The following is a 17,833-nucleotide window of genomic DNA, read 5'->3' as shown; positions in this document are numbered from 1 at the left end:
CTTAATGTTTGCAAATATTTAAAAACAATAATTAACAGTGCAATTTAGGTGAAATTGCACTGGTAAGTTTCCAGTTTATAATTATTACTATATTGAACGTCTCTAAAAATAATATGTTAAAAGCCTAAAGCAGTAAAATCAATATGTCACTTAAGCGGTAAGAAGAGGGAAATTGTTATGTGTGTTAGGTTGGGAATACTGAATGTGGAATTTTAGACTTTCCGCGGATTGGTTTTGTGCGGAAACCAAGCAAATACGCACGATCTCGCACAAATTATTTTTGCAAACTCTTATCTGACAAAAAATGGTCTCGTAAGAATATTTCCTGTATTTTTATATTATAATTAATCTTATTTGTTTTATAGTTGTATATTATCTTAATGTGCTTAATTTATAGACTATAATTTTACTTTTATGTTTCCAAGAACACTCTCGAGCACAGACGTTGGCTTTTTCGGGGAAAGAGCTATATAACTAATTATACGTATAATTTTATTATTTAATTATATAATTTTAAATTTTGATAGAGAGGAAATCCAATATGAGGATAGCTGCCCTTAAGGGGTTACCAAATGATACAGCCTACCATTTAGTGTCCAAGACGAAGTCGAGGGTGATAACTGTTTACTCTCGAGTGCTATAGAATATTTTATGCTCGACCATGCCGAAATGTAGTAATCATACACCTGGTAACAGTCATTTAATGCATGTAATTAAAGTACACCTATTCATTAATGTTCAGGTTTTCGATTATTCTCGGATATGCAATCGAAAGACGAGTGAAACGTCACGAAGGCTGGAAATCCAATACTGTCGCAGAAGGTTATGTTCTGTTACTATAATAATTAGCGTTAATTGTAAATAATATTCAAATAAATTCAATTTGTCATCTCGTTTTTCAATTCTAAATCAATTTCCAGGTTATATCAAAATTAGTTCATGTTATTCTCTAGATTACATCAAGGTCAGTGACATTATTGTTCCTCGGAAAAAAATCAATACTTTCGCGTCTGCGCACATCTCACAATTTACGAGCTATGCACAAGATCACTTCCGATCTTCAGTCAGATACGAATAAAATGAATACTTCTGAATAATTTCAAGTTAGAAATATGCTCGAGCATAAAAAGTCGTATGAAACTTGCCTATAATGGTAATTAAGACGCTCGTATGAAAATTATGAAACTCGCTTGCCCTCGTTTCATAAACAAACATACTCGCGTCTTAATTACTATCATTATAGGCTCGTTGCATAATGCACTATTATCCATTACTGGCATCTAAATGTAAATACTAGTATTTAATTTAATTACTGATATTTCAATCGAATTTTAAATTGTACGCCTTTTCTTTGTAATGTGTTGTTTGTCAAGAAGTTATAAATGAATGAATGTATGGATTTTATAGTTGCTAATGTGTTGGTTGTCATGGAAAAAGTTTTCAAATCACAGCAGTGAATTAAAATACGTAGTATATTACCATACAAGGTTGGGAAGTGCTTTTTAAAAAATCGAGGAAAAGCATGAAAAACGAGCAGAGTGAGATTTTGTAATGCACTTCACAAATGTGTATTGTACAACATTTTTTGCACGATCATATTGTTAAAATTGCAAATACAATAAATTTTGCATTGAAAATTTAGAGCAATATTATTCCAAAGCCTTTGCAAAAACTGCACTGTAATGGTAACTAAGTAACAATCAGTGCACTGTAATGGGTCTATTTCAGTGTAGTTTTATGTTACGAAGAATGGTTTTCTCTAGCAACAAGTTTCTGTGTGGAAATTCTAACTTTCAAGGCCTAACAACAATAGCTGTAAATACAACAAAAAACATGATCATGGAAAAACTTTTAATTCAGTGCTGTGAATAAAGCCATTGTGTAGGTTGCTAAAGACGATGAAATAAAGACCAGTTTAGATACCAGTCATGGATAATAATTAAATAAGCAGTAACTAGTTTTACGTGGATATAAATATGACAGCTATCTTGATATGAATATGTTATGTTTTATTTTCATTTAAGTCGGATTATACAAATGGTTATGCAGAATAAGCAAATAAAAACTTAATAAATTCGTATTATTAAGTTCTAAGCACCATTTACACTTAATCTGCTGTGCACGAATTTTGCCTTTTTTTCTACGGGCAGTTTTTAAACTGTGACCCTATTAAAACTTCTTATTGGAACTTCAATTCAAGTGTCTAATGCATTTCAACGTGACAGTGGAATACCGCTATCGGGCACACTGCGTCAATGTCTGAAAAGGCTTCAGCTAGAAAAAGACGAAGCAATTACCTACTCAATCTTGCTCACTTCGAGATGTCATAAATCAAATATCCACCAAGTCAGTTGTTAAGCTGCAATGGATCATGAAACTCAGTCTCTAGTTGACATCCAATCAGACACCACATCAATATATCAAGCGGACAAACGAAGTTCATGAAAGACTTCATAAAATTTCTCCACACAATCTAGCTACACAGTACGGCTAATATTATCTTCACATCTGCATTTTGTAACTTCAGTGTTGTTGCCTTCGTTTGATATAAAATTGTAAATGAAGTTAGTTGTGTGAAAATAATAATGGTGGAAGAAGGGATTTGAGTTGCAAAGTGATCCTTTCACAATGAGTGCCCGTGGTCGTCCAAGAAAACGTAGTAGAACTTGCAGAAATATTAGTGTTTCATGATAATATGAAAGCTACGAGTCTATAGAAATGGCGTTTCTTTCATTTCATTTCGTCTTAATTTAAATTGTACGGTGTCTTTTGTTTTTATTTTCGTTTTGTTAAGTTTTATGTTAGTAAATAGGCCTAGATTGCATGTTACAAAAATTAAAGGACATCCAGAACTCTCATAAAATGCAGGCTTACCACACTTCCGTAGGTTTAATAATGATAATATAAATTATTGTTACATTATGTTTGCTAAGGTTCCAACTTTTCACTCAAACATAATCGTTTATTGTGGGTCTACAAGGAAGGAGAATCTGTAAACAATTATTTTAATCTATGTTTCCGAGAAAAAAAATCAGGATTAGGTATATGTGTAAGAAATACAAACGTGCCATGATTTTGGCCAAGGAATCGCCAGGTGGAGTGCATGTCCATCAACATTTCTTCACGTTGTATAATACGTATATTAAATTTACAGAGCTGCGAGAATTTGATGGCAGCTAATTTAATCATTTATTATTCTCCTCATTGTAACTTCATAAAGTGTTACTTTCTGTCAAGAAATAACGTTTTGACCATATGTAAATAATGATAATATATCCAGTTTTGGCTGTCCTAAAATCCTTCATAGTTTGTAAAAGTAATTTAGTTACACTCTGTATTTACATTACCTTACGCAATGTACGCTTAGGAAGAGTAAAGGTTTTTTACTTACACTCATTCCGGATATCTGACGTCTCGTCGTACGGCTAATTGTACTTCTGCCTACATTTAGTTGATGCTATTATGTAGGCAATTTGAAGGCATTGAACAGGGTATCGTGTTGGCGTCATTATCTTGGAGCTATGTGTATGCATGCAGGTGCGCACAATGGGTTTGAAAGTTGTCGTCTTTGACACGGATCATGTCAGAATCAGAGTGATGATGACTCGGTGATCTTCTTGTTGCAGAGCGGCGCTACAGCTACACTGAGAAGCAGCGCTATGACGGCTGGTTCAACAACTTGGCGCACCCGGACTGGGGCTCCGTCGGTAAGTTCTTTATGCTTACGGTACTTAAAAAATAATTCAGTGCCTTGTTGCTATTATGACAGAGTATTTAACTTCATGAAGAAATTCTGTTTCACTGTAACACTAAATTTTACGTCATTGATAAAACGGTAATTGATAACAGTTTTCTAGATCGGTCTTTCTCTAGGATTCTACATTTGAATGCGTATCCAGTTTCCAGTTCCGGATACATTACAACTTATTGACTTATGCTTTCCCTTATATTTCCACAATATTACGGAACGCCCTACAGAGACTCCTTCAGTCTCAATGAATCATTGTTGTGCAGCGATGTCTGAACTCTGATCAGATGTTATTCTGCACAGATATCTGCAATCCTACAAAGCACTTCTGCAGAGATATCTTCAGTCTCGTCAGGCTTTCTACAAAGAAGTCTCATGAATGAGATGCGCTACAAAGATGTTTACTGAGATGTTATTCCGCACAGACATTTTCAATCTCACCAGACATCCCTGCAGGGACGTATTGTGTCTCGTATGACGCTCTGAAAATAAGTCTGAAGTGTCGTCAAGTCTTCCTACTGAGTTTCCTGAATTCTCACGAGAAGTTATCTAGTACAGACATCTGCACTCTCACGAAATACTCCTACACAGACATTTGCAGTCTCGTGAGAAGTCCTAAAAACAAATTTGAAGTCTAATGAGACGTGCAAAGATGTCTGAAGGCTCTTGAGACCTTATCCTGCAGAAACATACACAGTCTCACGAGACATTCTCGTAGAGGCATCTGCCATCTCGTGAGACATTCTACAAGTAAGTCTGAAATCTCGTTGAGACTTTCTACTGAGATTTCTGAAGTCTCATAAGATTGTATCTAGTGCATACATTTGGACTTTCACGAGATGCTCCTGTACATACGTCTTCAGTCTCGTGAGACATCCTAAAAATAATTTTGCAGTCTAATGAGATCTTGTGCACAGATGTCTCCACTCTGAGACGTCATACTGCACAGACATTTATAGTCTCATGAGATACTCCAGCAGAGACATCCCCAGTCTCTTAAGATGCCCTATAAGTAAGCCTGAAGTGTCTTTGAGACTTCCTACCGAGATTTAGGAAGTCTCACGAAAGTGTATCTGGTACAGACATATGCACTCAGGAGATACTGCTTCACAGACAACTTCAGTTTCGTAAGACGTCCTAAAAAGAAAACAAGTTTTGAGTCTAATGGGACCTTGTGCAGAAATATCAATGATCTCTTGAAACGACGAAACGGGGAGTAATTCCAATGGCCAGGTGAAAATGCGGATTAAAAATGTGACGATTATAGCGTTACCATATTATTAAGGAGAACGGAACAATTCAGACGGATTTTTCTTGCAAATAATTGGATTAAAAATTTGAATTATTCATATACACAGCTTATTCTATTATTTCTTCTCGGGGGAGGGACACAGGTTGGGACTGCCCTCGTACGTAGTCTGCTTTGTTAGGGTCATTGTACCATCCGGAATGAAATGATGTATATGGCCCAAGGCTCTCCGCGCTACAAATTCTCCTTCGGGTCACCCCCGAACTCCCCTACAAACTACAGACTTCCTTTTACCTTTTCGCTTAGACCTCATCGCAGTCCCTCAACTCCGGTACACAAGATATGAGCCCAGTGGACAGCCTACGGCACATAGCACTACCACTAGCAACAAATGACCATACACTACGGAGTCTTTAAGCTTTGTGGCGGCCCACAGCCGACTCTACATCGGAGCAAGTCCGAAATATGGAAAAGAAACGGAGATGATAATGAAAGAAGAGAGTATAATTATGATGGCTTAATGTGTCCGAAAGTTACCCAGCAATTCTGCTTCAATTCGTTGAGGGAAAACCTCGGAAAGACCTCAAGCAGGTAACTTGTCCCAAACAAGTTTTGAACCCGGGCCCGCTCATTACACGATCAGACGTGCTAACCGTTATTCCACAGCGGCGAACACGTGCACTTACCGAGTACGAGGTAGTGTCCGGGGCGAGACACCCCGGCCGACCTCGAGAGCGCCCCCTACCACCGAAGCGCTGAGTAACGCAGCCACTCTGATTTCACCACGTGAACATCTCGCAGTTTCGCAATGTGAACCCATTTCTTGGAATTGCCGGCCACTCCCATCCACATGTTACGAAGCCGGACCCTGCGCCAACAGATTCTATCGGCAGGTACAAATGATAATCATATCAGGTGTAGGAGGACAGGTGGAAATGGGTGAAGGAGAGGCTGATCGTATCGGAATGGCACTTGTTTCCATCGGTTTCGTATTGTTTATGGCCTCGTATCGTCTGAATTACACCTCAGCTTCTGTAACGTCTCATAAACCAGATGGAACGCTCCTTCAAGTTCCATTGTCTTTTTATGGCTATCTTCTTCGCCTCAGAGATGTTCGTTGTTCGGTTTCTGAGGTTGTTTTATTGCTACTGTCCGATGTTTTGCACCGCGCACTTGTATGAGTCGTCATAAACGTGTTCTGTAATGTGGTAACATCATTGTTGTTCACAGTATCTCATCTCTTGTTATGATTTATTGTAATATAGTTTTTGGATGATTGTGGTTTAGGATATAAGATACTTCGTTGATAAATACGATAATCAGGGATTAATCTTCTTACACTGTTACTTCTTCTGAATCCGCTGTAGACTAACGGTTAGCATGTCTGACTACGAAACGAGCAGGCCCGGGTTCAAATCCTAGTTGAGACAAGTTACTTGGTTGAGGTTTTTTCATTTTTAATAGGTTTTTTACGACGCTGTATCAACATCTCAGGTTATTTAGCACCTGAATGAAATGAAGGTGATAATTCCGGTGAAATGAGTCCGGGGTCCAGCACCGATAGTTACCCAGCATTGGCTCATATTGGGTTAAAGAAAAACCTCGGAAAAACCTCAACCAGGTAACTTGTCTAGACCGGAATTCGAACCCAGTCCACCTGGTTTCACGACCAGACGTGCTAACCGGTACTCCACAGGTGTGGACTTCAGGTTGTTTTCCTATGTTTTCTCTAGACCCATTAAGAGCAGCTGCTGGGTAACTTTCGGCGCTGGATCCTGGGCTCATTTCTCCTTCATCTCATTCAGACGCTAGATAACAATAGCAGTTGTAAAGCATCGTAAAATAAACCAAATAAAAAGAAGTAGGCCTATCTAAAAATTGATCTCTCCATCTTTTCTGCGGACTATCTCTGTTTCGTTTGCTCACAGTTCTGTAATCGTAAAATTGTTTAGGGAATCTGTCGTTGTCCATTCGGTCAATATACCCCAACCATTTTGACATAGAATTTCGTTTTTCATCTTACCATGGAGAGGGTAACTTGAGAATTGACCCCCATATAAAAATGCAACCCCCTCTCAATACAAGGGGAATACAAGGAGAATAAGGGGAAGAGATGTGAATGTAATTGATCTTATGTACTGATATTTCAAGGTTATAATCTTCGACATTAAATGAAAGTTGTAAATTAATCTGAGAATATCATCCTCTGTATCTGTAATTATAACTTGATCATCTGCTAACAGTGCCTTAACAGTTGGAAAGTGTGTATTATACAGGGCGTCCGAAAAGTCACCGTGCACTGGAGAGTTGCAATTATCACGTTGAACTAGTTTCTGTAACATGTGTTGGACATGGCCTCCACCGACGTCCGGCTTAGGAAGGCGATTAACAGACAACAAAACACTGTCATGTGGCGTATCATTTTCATTTTATTAAATTTAAATTAAAAATGTACATTACTACATTCAGTGCACAGTGTTGGGATTTATAACGTAATTCACAGCTATATAAAATGGGGACAACATATCTAAAAAGTAAACAGTTCAAGAACATACAAAGAATTTTTCAGATAAAAGAAGTGAAATGCTGTCGTTATTTGAAACAGGAGGATAATTTATTAGATAGCAAAATTTCCCAACTGAACTATGTTGCCATATGTGCCAATTTCGTAACAATCGCTCTTTGACGGCTCGCGTCACGTCACCATGGTGAAGGCGTCCACGCTGCTCACTGCGTATGATTACATTTTGCGCGCGCGAAGATGATTAATGGGCGAAAGGAGCTCGTGGGGCATTAGAGCCCTGGATGACGGCCGGCGTCGGCTACTGCGCAACGTCACTGTCAGCGGGGCTCAATGTTGAGCAACATGGCTTGATGGATGTCAGCAGCGTGGCCATTTACCTAGACCTCTTGGTTCCTTTAATTAATGGCTGGCATTAATGAACGAAGATTAATGATGTAACATATAATTTAGCATCTTGTATGCTTAGGACTAGAGCCAGTGGCCGTCCTTGAGTACTACTACTAATTTTTATTTTATTTGTGATTTAACGACGCTGTATCGTTAGCGAGGTTACCTAGCGTCGGTGGAACTGGTGTTAGTGGAAAGAGACCGATGTCCGAGGATTCGAAGATAGTGTTAGATATGTCGCGACACTAAGGAGAAGTAGAATCGCAACAATTGTTAACAAATTAATTCCGATTACAACACCAACCTGTTTCGATATTTTTCGAGGCTGTGAAATGATTCGTGGTATACCATTAATCTTTGATAGAGTACCAGAATCTTATCTGCGTCGATGTCATTTCTGTATTGATGCTATAGGTCGCCAATTCAGCTATTTCTGCAAAAACTGTGCACTTCAATAATTTAATTTAACCTTTCATTGTATCTTTGTTTACGGAATTTTAGTGTATTCCATCTAAGTTCCTTGTTCCAGTGCACTGCGGGCTGAAGTAAAGGAGGTGTACTATAACCTTTGCTTTTCATCTTTGCTCTATAATATTCCGTTAGGAAAATCCAAGAAAATAGAGAGGCTTTGGAATTGAACGGGTTACATCAGCTGCTTGTATATGCGAATGACGTGAATATGTTAGGATAAAATCCACAAACGATTAGGGAAAACGCGAGAAATTTACTTGAAGCAAGTAAAGAGATAGATATATTTTTTTTCTTTCCTTGTAAAATAGAGATATTAAGAAGGCGCTTTTATGGGAAGCAGTGCCTGTGTGCTTTCAAACAAACAAATAAATAAATACACAAATAAATAAATACACAAATAAATAAATGAATAAATAAATAAATAAGTACATAAGTAAATTTATACTAATAATAAATCTGTAGCCGAAATTTTTCTGGTAATTTTCGATTTTCCAAAAATAATTGGTCCTAACATATATAATTAACCACCCTGAAACCGAAAATCGCTTTTTTGAAGTTTTTGCTTGTATGTCTGTCTGTATGTTTGTTACCTTTTCACGCGATAATGGCTGAACAGATTTCGATGAAAATTGGAATATAAATTAAGTTCGTTGTAACTTAGATTTTAGGCTATATGGCATTCAAAATATATTATTTAAAAGGGGGGTTATAAGGGGGCCTGAACTAAATAAATCGAAATATCTCGCTTATTATTGATTTTTGTGAAAAATATTACATAACAAAAGTTTCTTTAAAAATCATTTCCGATAAGTTTTATTCTTTCAAAAATTTTGATAGGACTGATATTTAATGAGATAAATGAGTTTTAAAATTAAAATAAATGCCATCTAAGGTGTAACGAATTAAAAAACAAATGACTTCGTCTATAAGGGGCCTTGGACAGCAACAATCGAAAGCTATGAAAGATAGCCTACAGATAATGTTTCTGTGTTTGTATGAAGTAATATCGGAAGCTAAATTAACCGATTTGTATAATTAATTATTATTTCACCATTGGAAAGTGTACTTTCTCTAGATGGACATAAGGCTATAATGTTATTACAGTAACTTCTGATATAATATAATATAATATAATATAATATAATATAATATAATATAATATAATATAATATAATATAATATGATATGATATAATATAATATAATATAATATAATATAATATAATATAATATAATATAATATAATATAATATAATATAATATGTAATATTATATAATATAAGTTATTTGAAGGGTTCACAACCATAGTGGGCCAAGCGCCATTTACTGAATACGTAGAAAACAAGGGTTAAAATTAAGTTATTACCATAATTCAATGGAAACCTATAAGAAATAAAATAAAATATACACATTAAATCTAAATGATGTCAATCTTCATTAAACTATGGTTGCATGTAATAAAAATTAGAAACAGGTTAAAGGAATTGTCATTGCACCAAATGAGTGTCTCTGGACCAAAATGATCGCATTTTAATTATTTGGATGCAATTTAAATTAAGTAACATATTAAACGATTTATCCTTCTATCAAACACGAATGTTCCCTGGATCAAACGTCCTATTTTAATTATGTAATTACTTTATATTTATTTCTAACGGGTGCAGCGAAGCGCACGGGTACGGCTAGTAAATAAATAAATAAATACACAAATAAATAAATAAGTACATAAATAAATAGGTAAATAAACAAATAAATAAGTAAGTACATAAATAAATAAGTAAATAAACAAATAAATAAATGAATAAGTAACTACATAAATAAATACACAAATAAATAAATTAATAAGTAAGTAACTAAATAAATAAATACACAAATAAATAAATGAATAAGTAACTAAATAAATACACAAATAAATAAATAAATAAATACACAAATAAATAAACGAATAAGTAACTAAATAAATAAATACACAAATAAATAAATAAATAAATAAATTAGTAACTAAATAAATACAAAAATAAATGAATGAATAAGTAAGTAACTAAATGAATAAATACACAAATACATAAATAAATAAATAAATAAATAAATAAATAAATAAGTAACTAAATAAACAAATACACAAATAAATAAATAAGTAACTAAATAAATAAATACACAAATAAATAAATGAATATATAAGTAACTAAATAAATAAATAAGTAAATAAATGAATGACCTATTTATTTCATTAAACTTCAATTAGGTTGTGCTAATTCTGTGGTGTTTGATCAAAATATGATAACTCCATAAAACCTGTTCGCAGATACAAGAATTTTTATTTTCATTTTTCCTATACAAATCATAATTCTAGTTTACGTACAAATGTGAATGAAAATAACATGTTTAGATGGAGATATCACGGCTATACCAAACGAAAGAGAACCTTTTAAATATACATAGGACTGCGCTTTCAGCTAAAAAAGACATTTTTATAGTTATCATGTTCTGACCAAACACCACGGAATTGTCATCTCTTTGAAAGAACTCGGGCTGTGGCTGTGGATTTTATGTGAATATATCTGGCTTAAATAGACAGATCTGGAAGAGATCTTACGCTTGGAATCAAAATAAGCTCTCTAGCACATCGGAGTCGCGAGATATGCTGCCCGGAAATTTACTCCCAGACTCAAAATGCCCACGCGGCTTCAATTCAAAATCATACTCGTATACTCGATCGAACGAGACCACATTTATTTGAATCGTGTTGTAGTCATGAAGTTATAGTGTCGCAATGGATCAATGGATCCCCGTCTAAACGTTACATCCCCGTTTACGTCCGGGTACCCCACATATCGGTCTGATATTGAAGACGTGTTTACGTCAAAAGCGCAGCTATCCTCTTGAGATTTTCTTTCTAATGTATTCAAGTAAAGTGGCGCATTGATAAGCCTCTTCAAGTCTGTCATGTTCACCTTCATTAACTTAATTTGAAATCTTTGAATTAAATATCCAAGAGTTGAATATTTTTATTTATTTTAGTAGGTTATTTTACGACGCTTTATCAACATCTAGGTTATTTAGCGTCTGAATGAGATGAAGATGATAATGCCGGTGAAATGAGTCCGAGGTCCAGCGCCGAAAGTTACCCAGCATTTACTCTTATTGGGTTGAGGGAAACCCCCGGAAAAAACCTCAACCAGGTAACTTGCCCCGACCGGGAATCGAACCCGGGCCACCTGTTTCACGGCTAGACGCGCTAACCGTTATTCCACAAGTGTGGACAAAAGTTGAATATGAAACATTTTTTCTGTATGAAATGTCTACAACTTCTGTAGTCTATAATTAAGAAATTCATGCTCTATTTCTTCTGCTATAATATACTTTACTTTTTTCCGTGATAGTTTTGCTTTTCCGCAGTAAGTTTGCTTCCCGCTGGGATTCCGTAATATATGGGAGGGGAGAGAAATTCCTAATAATTATAGACAATCTGTAATAGGCGGATGGTAGAAAACAGTGATGTGCACTACCCATTGAAGATTTTATGCCATAACATGGAAATCTGAATCCATAGACCATGGCTTCCGTAAGTGAATTTTATGTCTAGAATCCCTCTATATTCGGTGGAATTATTGAATTTAATTCAAATCAATTTATTTGGCCATTAGACATACAGTTTTAGGCTTCGTCAGAATACATTGAAAAAAAACATATAAATACATTAAAAAACACTAATAACAGAAACAGTAAAATTTAAGTAATACAATGAAAACATCAAATAATTTGAAACTTTTAAATTGAAGAAAACTAACTAAATTACAATTAAAACTTATTTATTAAAATACAATTTCATACAAATTTGTGTTGAAAAACTCAGCAACAGAATAAAAGGGATTATTTAATAACCAATTGTAAAATCTAGTTTTGAAACTAATGATTGGTAATTTATAATATTGACTTGAAAGCTTATTATATAATTTCATTCCCATAATTAAAAAGTTTGTATTATTGCTCTTGTGTAATCTACAATATGGAATATTAATTTGTTCACTATTTCTAATTTCATGATCATGTATATTGGCCACTAATGAGTAATTGTCGATATTTTGTCGAGTGTAAAGTACTAGATCATATATATATATATATATATATATATATATATATATATATATATATATATATATATATATACAAATTTATGATTGTTAAAATCAGTGATTGCCTGAAAAGTGGCCGACAATGTTCCAGATAATTTGATTTACATAAAATTCTAATGGCCTTCTTTTGTAAAATCAAGACTCTTCCAATTTTGGTTCCATTTCCCCAGAAAATTGTGGCGTTGTTCCTTAACATCGGATGTAGGTAAATTCTCATTTTTAAATGGAACTATAAATGATTGGAATGACCTACGTGCAGCGGTCTTTGAGGGCTGTCCTTCTTTAAGGAGATTCAAGAATAACTTAAAAAGTTGTGTGTAAAGTGCAAATTAAAATTAAGGTGACATTCAACATTTAATTTTTTAAGGTGACATGTATTTATCTAGCCTGACAAGTTTACTTCCTTGGTTTGAATTGTAAATTATTTAAAAATAGCGTGTAAGAGGGCCTTAGACTAGAAATGTTTAGTTTAAATGTAGTTCGGTTTATAAGTATGCATAAGGATGCAATTATTTGACTTATTTGAACTGTTGTATCAGTGAAGCGAGGTGAGTCAGTGAAGTTATGGTTTTACAGTGCAGTGAACAATTCCGACCAGTGATAATTTATAGCGTCAATGAAATGTGTTCTATAGTGTCAGTGAAATGTGTTACAGAGTGTCAGTGAAATGTGTGATAAAGTGTCAGTGAAATGCGTCATAGTGCCACTACAGGGAATGAGATGAGAGTAAAGTGAAAGACTATTGAAACTTATGTAGGACCTATACATAATTATGTAGGTTGTATTGTAAAATTAGGTATTTTATTTATGTTTTATTATTATTGTGCTAAATTGTATTGTGTATTCTTATTGTATTGTGTATAAAATTGTATAGGGCCTATGTGTTGTAAAATTGTATTGTGTATTGTAAATTTTATTGTGTATTGCTTATCATTTTATTGTGTATTGTTTATATTGTGTATACCACTGCCACCGGGTGCTTGCCCACTTGCAGTGTAAATAAATACATACATACATACATACATACATACATACATACATACATACATACATACATACATACATACATACAACATCCTGTATATAACAAGTTAACATCGGAATCATGACCGCCTATGTTTGAGCCTCTCACTCAATATTAATGAGATCCATGACAGTGCACATCTGCTGCAGGGGTGTTGCGGATCACGAGCTGGGCACCGCTGCCTTGCACAGAGGTTGCCACACCCCCTCCCACCGCTGCTGCACTTTTTGTTGCAGCGCTCGCCCCTGGCTGCGCCGCGGTACCTAATTGGGGCACAGATCGGCCTACTTAGCAGATCCGCAAGGCCATTGGGCCCCCGATCAATTTTTAAATACTTTCCACTTGTATTCACACGTAATTCGCGTGTAATTATGACGCAATCTTCGAGTTGCGCGATGCGCGCGCTCCGCGTCTCAGCGGAGTGGTAATTGGAGCTCGAGAATGCTTGCGGCTTGCGACTTGCAGAATAAGAGACTGGCAGACGAGTCGCGACACTTGAACAGATTTCAGTATTGGGTAGAAAACGGAGTAGCAATAGGAGGTAACACGTTTTCTTCTTCATTGCGTGGTTTAAGGGGTTAGGTACAGCTTACAGCAGTAAAATTTTGGAAATACTCAACATTTTTTTCCTCCATTACTGTATCTTGCATAGTAATGAAAATTAGTATATGTAAAACACTGTCCTTCTGCTATATGAAAAAAATATTTTCACGATTTAAAAAAGATTATTTACATTTTTTTTTCAAAATTCAGTTCACTGTGCAGTGATGAAGCGTTTCCCACATAACTAAAAAACTATCAGCCTGGAAAGAGAATAATATACTTAATACGCGCTTCAAGGTGGGATTTAAGCAATGAAAACAACGAATCACCGTGAAAACAGAAAATAGTACATTATGCAACGAGCCTATAATGGTAGTAATTAAGACGCGAGTATGTTTATGAAACGAGCGCAAGCGAGTTTCATAATTTTCATACGAGCGTCTTAATTACCATTAGAGGCAAGTTTCATACGACTTTTTATGATCGACCATATTTCTAACTTGAAGCTATTCATAAGTATTCATATTATTCTTATCTGACTGGGAGAGGAAGTGACCTTGTGCAATCTCGTAAATTGTGAGATGTGCGCAGACGCGAAAGTATTGATTTTTTCCGAGAAACAAATATCATTGACCTTGATATAATCTAGAGAGTAAAATAAACATTAATCTTGATATAACCTGGAAATTGATTTAGACATTGAAAAACGAGATGACAAGTTGAATTTATTTGAATATTATTTACAATTAACGCTCATTATTATAGTAACAGAACATAACCTTCTGCGACAGTATTGGATTTCCAGCCTCCGTGACGTTTCGCTAGTTGTCTTTCAATTGCATATCCGAGAATAATCGATACTTGCGCTTTCATATTGCTTTCTGATTGGTGGAAGACCTGAACTTTAATTAATAGGTGTACTTTAATGAGGTCCATTAAAGGACTGCTACCAGGTGTATAATTACTACATTTCGGCATGGTCGTGCATTAATATAATATTCGTCTTGTTAGGGTAATGTGCACGCTTCCCAACCAAGCGTTCCGAGGTTTTATTCTCGGCATGGGCAATGGGAGAAATTTATCTTCTGTTCCCGAGATTGGGTGTTTTACCGTTGACTTATGAGTGTGCTGTAATGTCTCTGCAGTGACCCCTTGTCATGATGACCCTATGATCATGGAGGCCAACATTTGTGATATGTCTATTTCCCCTCTACCCTCACGGTGTGTGAGTAGGGTAAATGGGAGATTAAGCATGTAAGAAAGAACGAAAGAAGGAAAAAAGGAAGGAAGGAAGAAATAAAGAAAGAAACAAACAAGCAAATAAACAATAGAGTGTTTAAGCAGTGGAAGAGACGAATCTGAATAGAAACAAAGAACAGTGTATGCTCTTCACAGCATGATTCACGGAATGAAAGCAAACGATTGAACCAAATTGGCACTGGGCCTGATTTTATCCGCTACTCTTTCACCGTCTGTCTACAAATTTCTTCAGAAACTGCTTATGCACTTAAACCCTTTTTGCGTTTGTGGCGCAGATGTACGCGAATCACTATTCTTTCATCACACACTTTGAACTTCATAACATTTTTTTTTATTCTATAGTTTACCTAACAAAAGAAACACGGATGCCATATTCATATAGTTTATTATAAAAAAAACTGTAAATAATATTAAAATTTTCACAAATCAATCGTTAAGAAATATTAAATTGATTTATTACGTCTGAATCAACGTTATAAATTGTATATTTTCCTTGCTGTTCACTGTCTGTAGTTCTAGGTTGTATTTCTTTCTTTTAATTTTGAGTGGAGCCCTGTTGTGAGAGGTAATAGAAAAGCAATAAATATCGCGCGTGGCTATTACGATGCTATCTGCCTATTTAGCATTTCGGCCAGCCAGAGAACAAGACGCGCTCTGCTACGTGCCAGCAGCGAGGATAATCGGCTGTCGATGAAACGTGCGGATAGACAGGGCGGCCCCACTTACAGAAGAACCTGCGAATGCGGGCGCTTGGGGTGTGAAGGTGGAAACACATTACCACAAATCAGACAATAAAGTATTGCTGTAGGGCTCGCCCGAACATCAGCAAAGTTCCCATGAAAGAATATTTCGGTTATTTTGCTCATCCCACAAAATATGAGAAAGCATTGTTATAGTAAAATATTGTGACAGCTGCACCGGGGTTCGAACGCGTGTCCGACAGGGCGCGCGGCAGACGTAACGCTGGTACGGGGAGCATCTGCATGCTGAAAGGGCAGAGGGGATGTATTACGGCAACGCGGCGAGGGGAGGTTGCGCGCGCATCTGCTACTTGCCGAGTGAGGAAGGAAGCAAACTGCTACGTGCGGAGTGAAGGGGGGGACGGACCCTCCCGAATCGTCCAGAAGTCCGAAGAAGTGGAGATATCCAGATAATTCGAGAGAGCTATCTCTGGACACCCGTAGAAATTTCTCGTAACTATGGTTTAGTTATAAAAGAAGAAACGCGAGTGAACTTGAGCAGTTTTGGACAGTAAGCGAGTTAGTCTTGTGTAGCAGTGAAGCCAGCTTCAAGACCAGAGCGCGACTTGAGTTGTGTCCGTAACTGTGGAGCCTGAAGCCCGGAGTTCGAATGCAGTGGACCGCAGTTGGGGGACCTGAGTTCGAAGTTCAGCGGGTCGTCTCTGAAGGTCTGGGGTTCAAGATTCTGTGAACGCGAGTGACTGAGCTAGAAGAACTAGCCAAGACAAATGAGCTGTGAACTGAGAACTGACAGCTCTGTGTTTTAAATAGTGCTTTGTGAATATTAGTTAAGATTAACAGTTCATTGTTGTTCGTAATAGTCCAAGTAAATTGTCATTGTCGTCTGTGGGGTGCACTAACGAATACTGTGTTACTGTGTGGAGAGCAAATCCTATTGTTGAGATAATAAAATTACATTGTTGTTCAGTATAAAAATTTACAATATTTCTGTGGTGTTCGGGTATAGGGGTATAAGTCATTTTTTTGTCCAGGTGGAATTTTGTTCCCCAGATGAACACACAAGCTAAATTATACAAGTGGGTGTGCAAAAATCAAAGAATACTAGCAGTTGATGTGTTTTATTTGTGTGGAAAATTATTTGTAAAAGAGTTCCAAGTTCAATTTTCACTTATATCCGAACTCATTTTTATGACTTATCTCCCTTTATCCAAACACCACAGATTTATTGGCAAGATGGCACTTAATAATGTCGTGCATAATATTAACGTTTGTACAGAGCCACTCTCACAATCAGATATAAATCTTTTAACGCTAGGCAACGTGTTAAAATCGGAATGTTACAGGATATCGTGTGAAAAATGCCGTATTTTTAACGGTAGTGGGAGAAGCATTTTTGACACTTGAAACAGATTGTCGATTGTCAATTGTTTCCCAGTAGTTGCCACACGGCAGCAAAATGGATGAATATAATAGGATGTGAAGCTGCGGTCAACACCATCTAACTTCGCCCTGCCGAAGTAACAAGACCAGCGCTCGGTGTCATAGGTGGTGAATTTTAAAACTACAAGTCTCGGATCGGGCTGCAAATGCAAGTACACTGTACAGTACTGTATTCGTTGATGGATAACCAATAAGAATTTGTATTCATTTCACCTGCCACACCCACTACCCTTATTGGACTGAACTTTCAATTTTATTTTGTCGAACTTAGGAGAGTTCACTATAGTTGTTTTCATAGCTGATCGAAAACTTTTGACCGATAGTGTGTATATTCCACAAGGTTAGCTGCCC

The 17,833-nt window shown here is 36.2% G+C and overlaps 1 protein-coding gene across 1 annotated transcript in view; it reads left to right on the top strand.

The window, feature by feature from the left end:
• The window catches only part of Duox (dual oxidase), a 324,851-nt gene that overhangs the window by 162,773 nt on the left and 144,245 nt on the right, over positions 1-17,833 (top strand). The window contains exon 2 of the mRNA XM_069827530.1: positions 3,627-3,707. Within this exon, the coding sequence (XP_069683631.1) occupies positions 3,627-3,707 (81 nt within the window). The remainder of the gene's footprint in view (positions 1-3,626; positions 3,708-17,833) is intronic.

This window comes from Periplaneta americana, chromosome 6 (genome assembly GCF_040183065.1).
Source record: "Periplaneta americana isolate PAMFEO1 chromosome 6, P.americana_PAMFEO1_priV1, whole genome shotgun sequence".
NCBI classification, from domain to species: domain Eukaryota; kingdom Metazoa; phylum Arthropoda; class Insecta; order Blattodea; family Blattidae; genus Periplaneta; species Periplaneta americana.
Note: the sequence above shows the minus strand (reverse complement) of the source record. Positions and strands in the feature narration are given on the sequence as shown.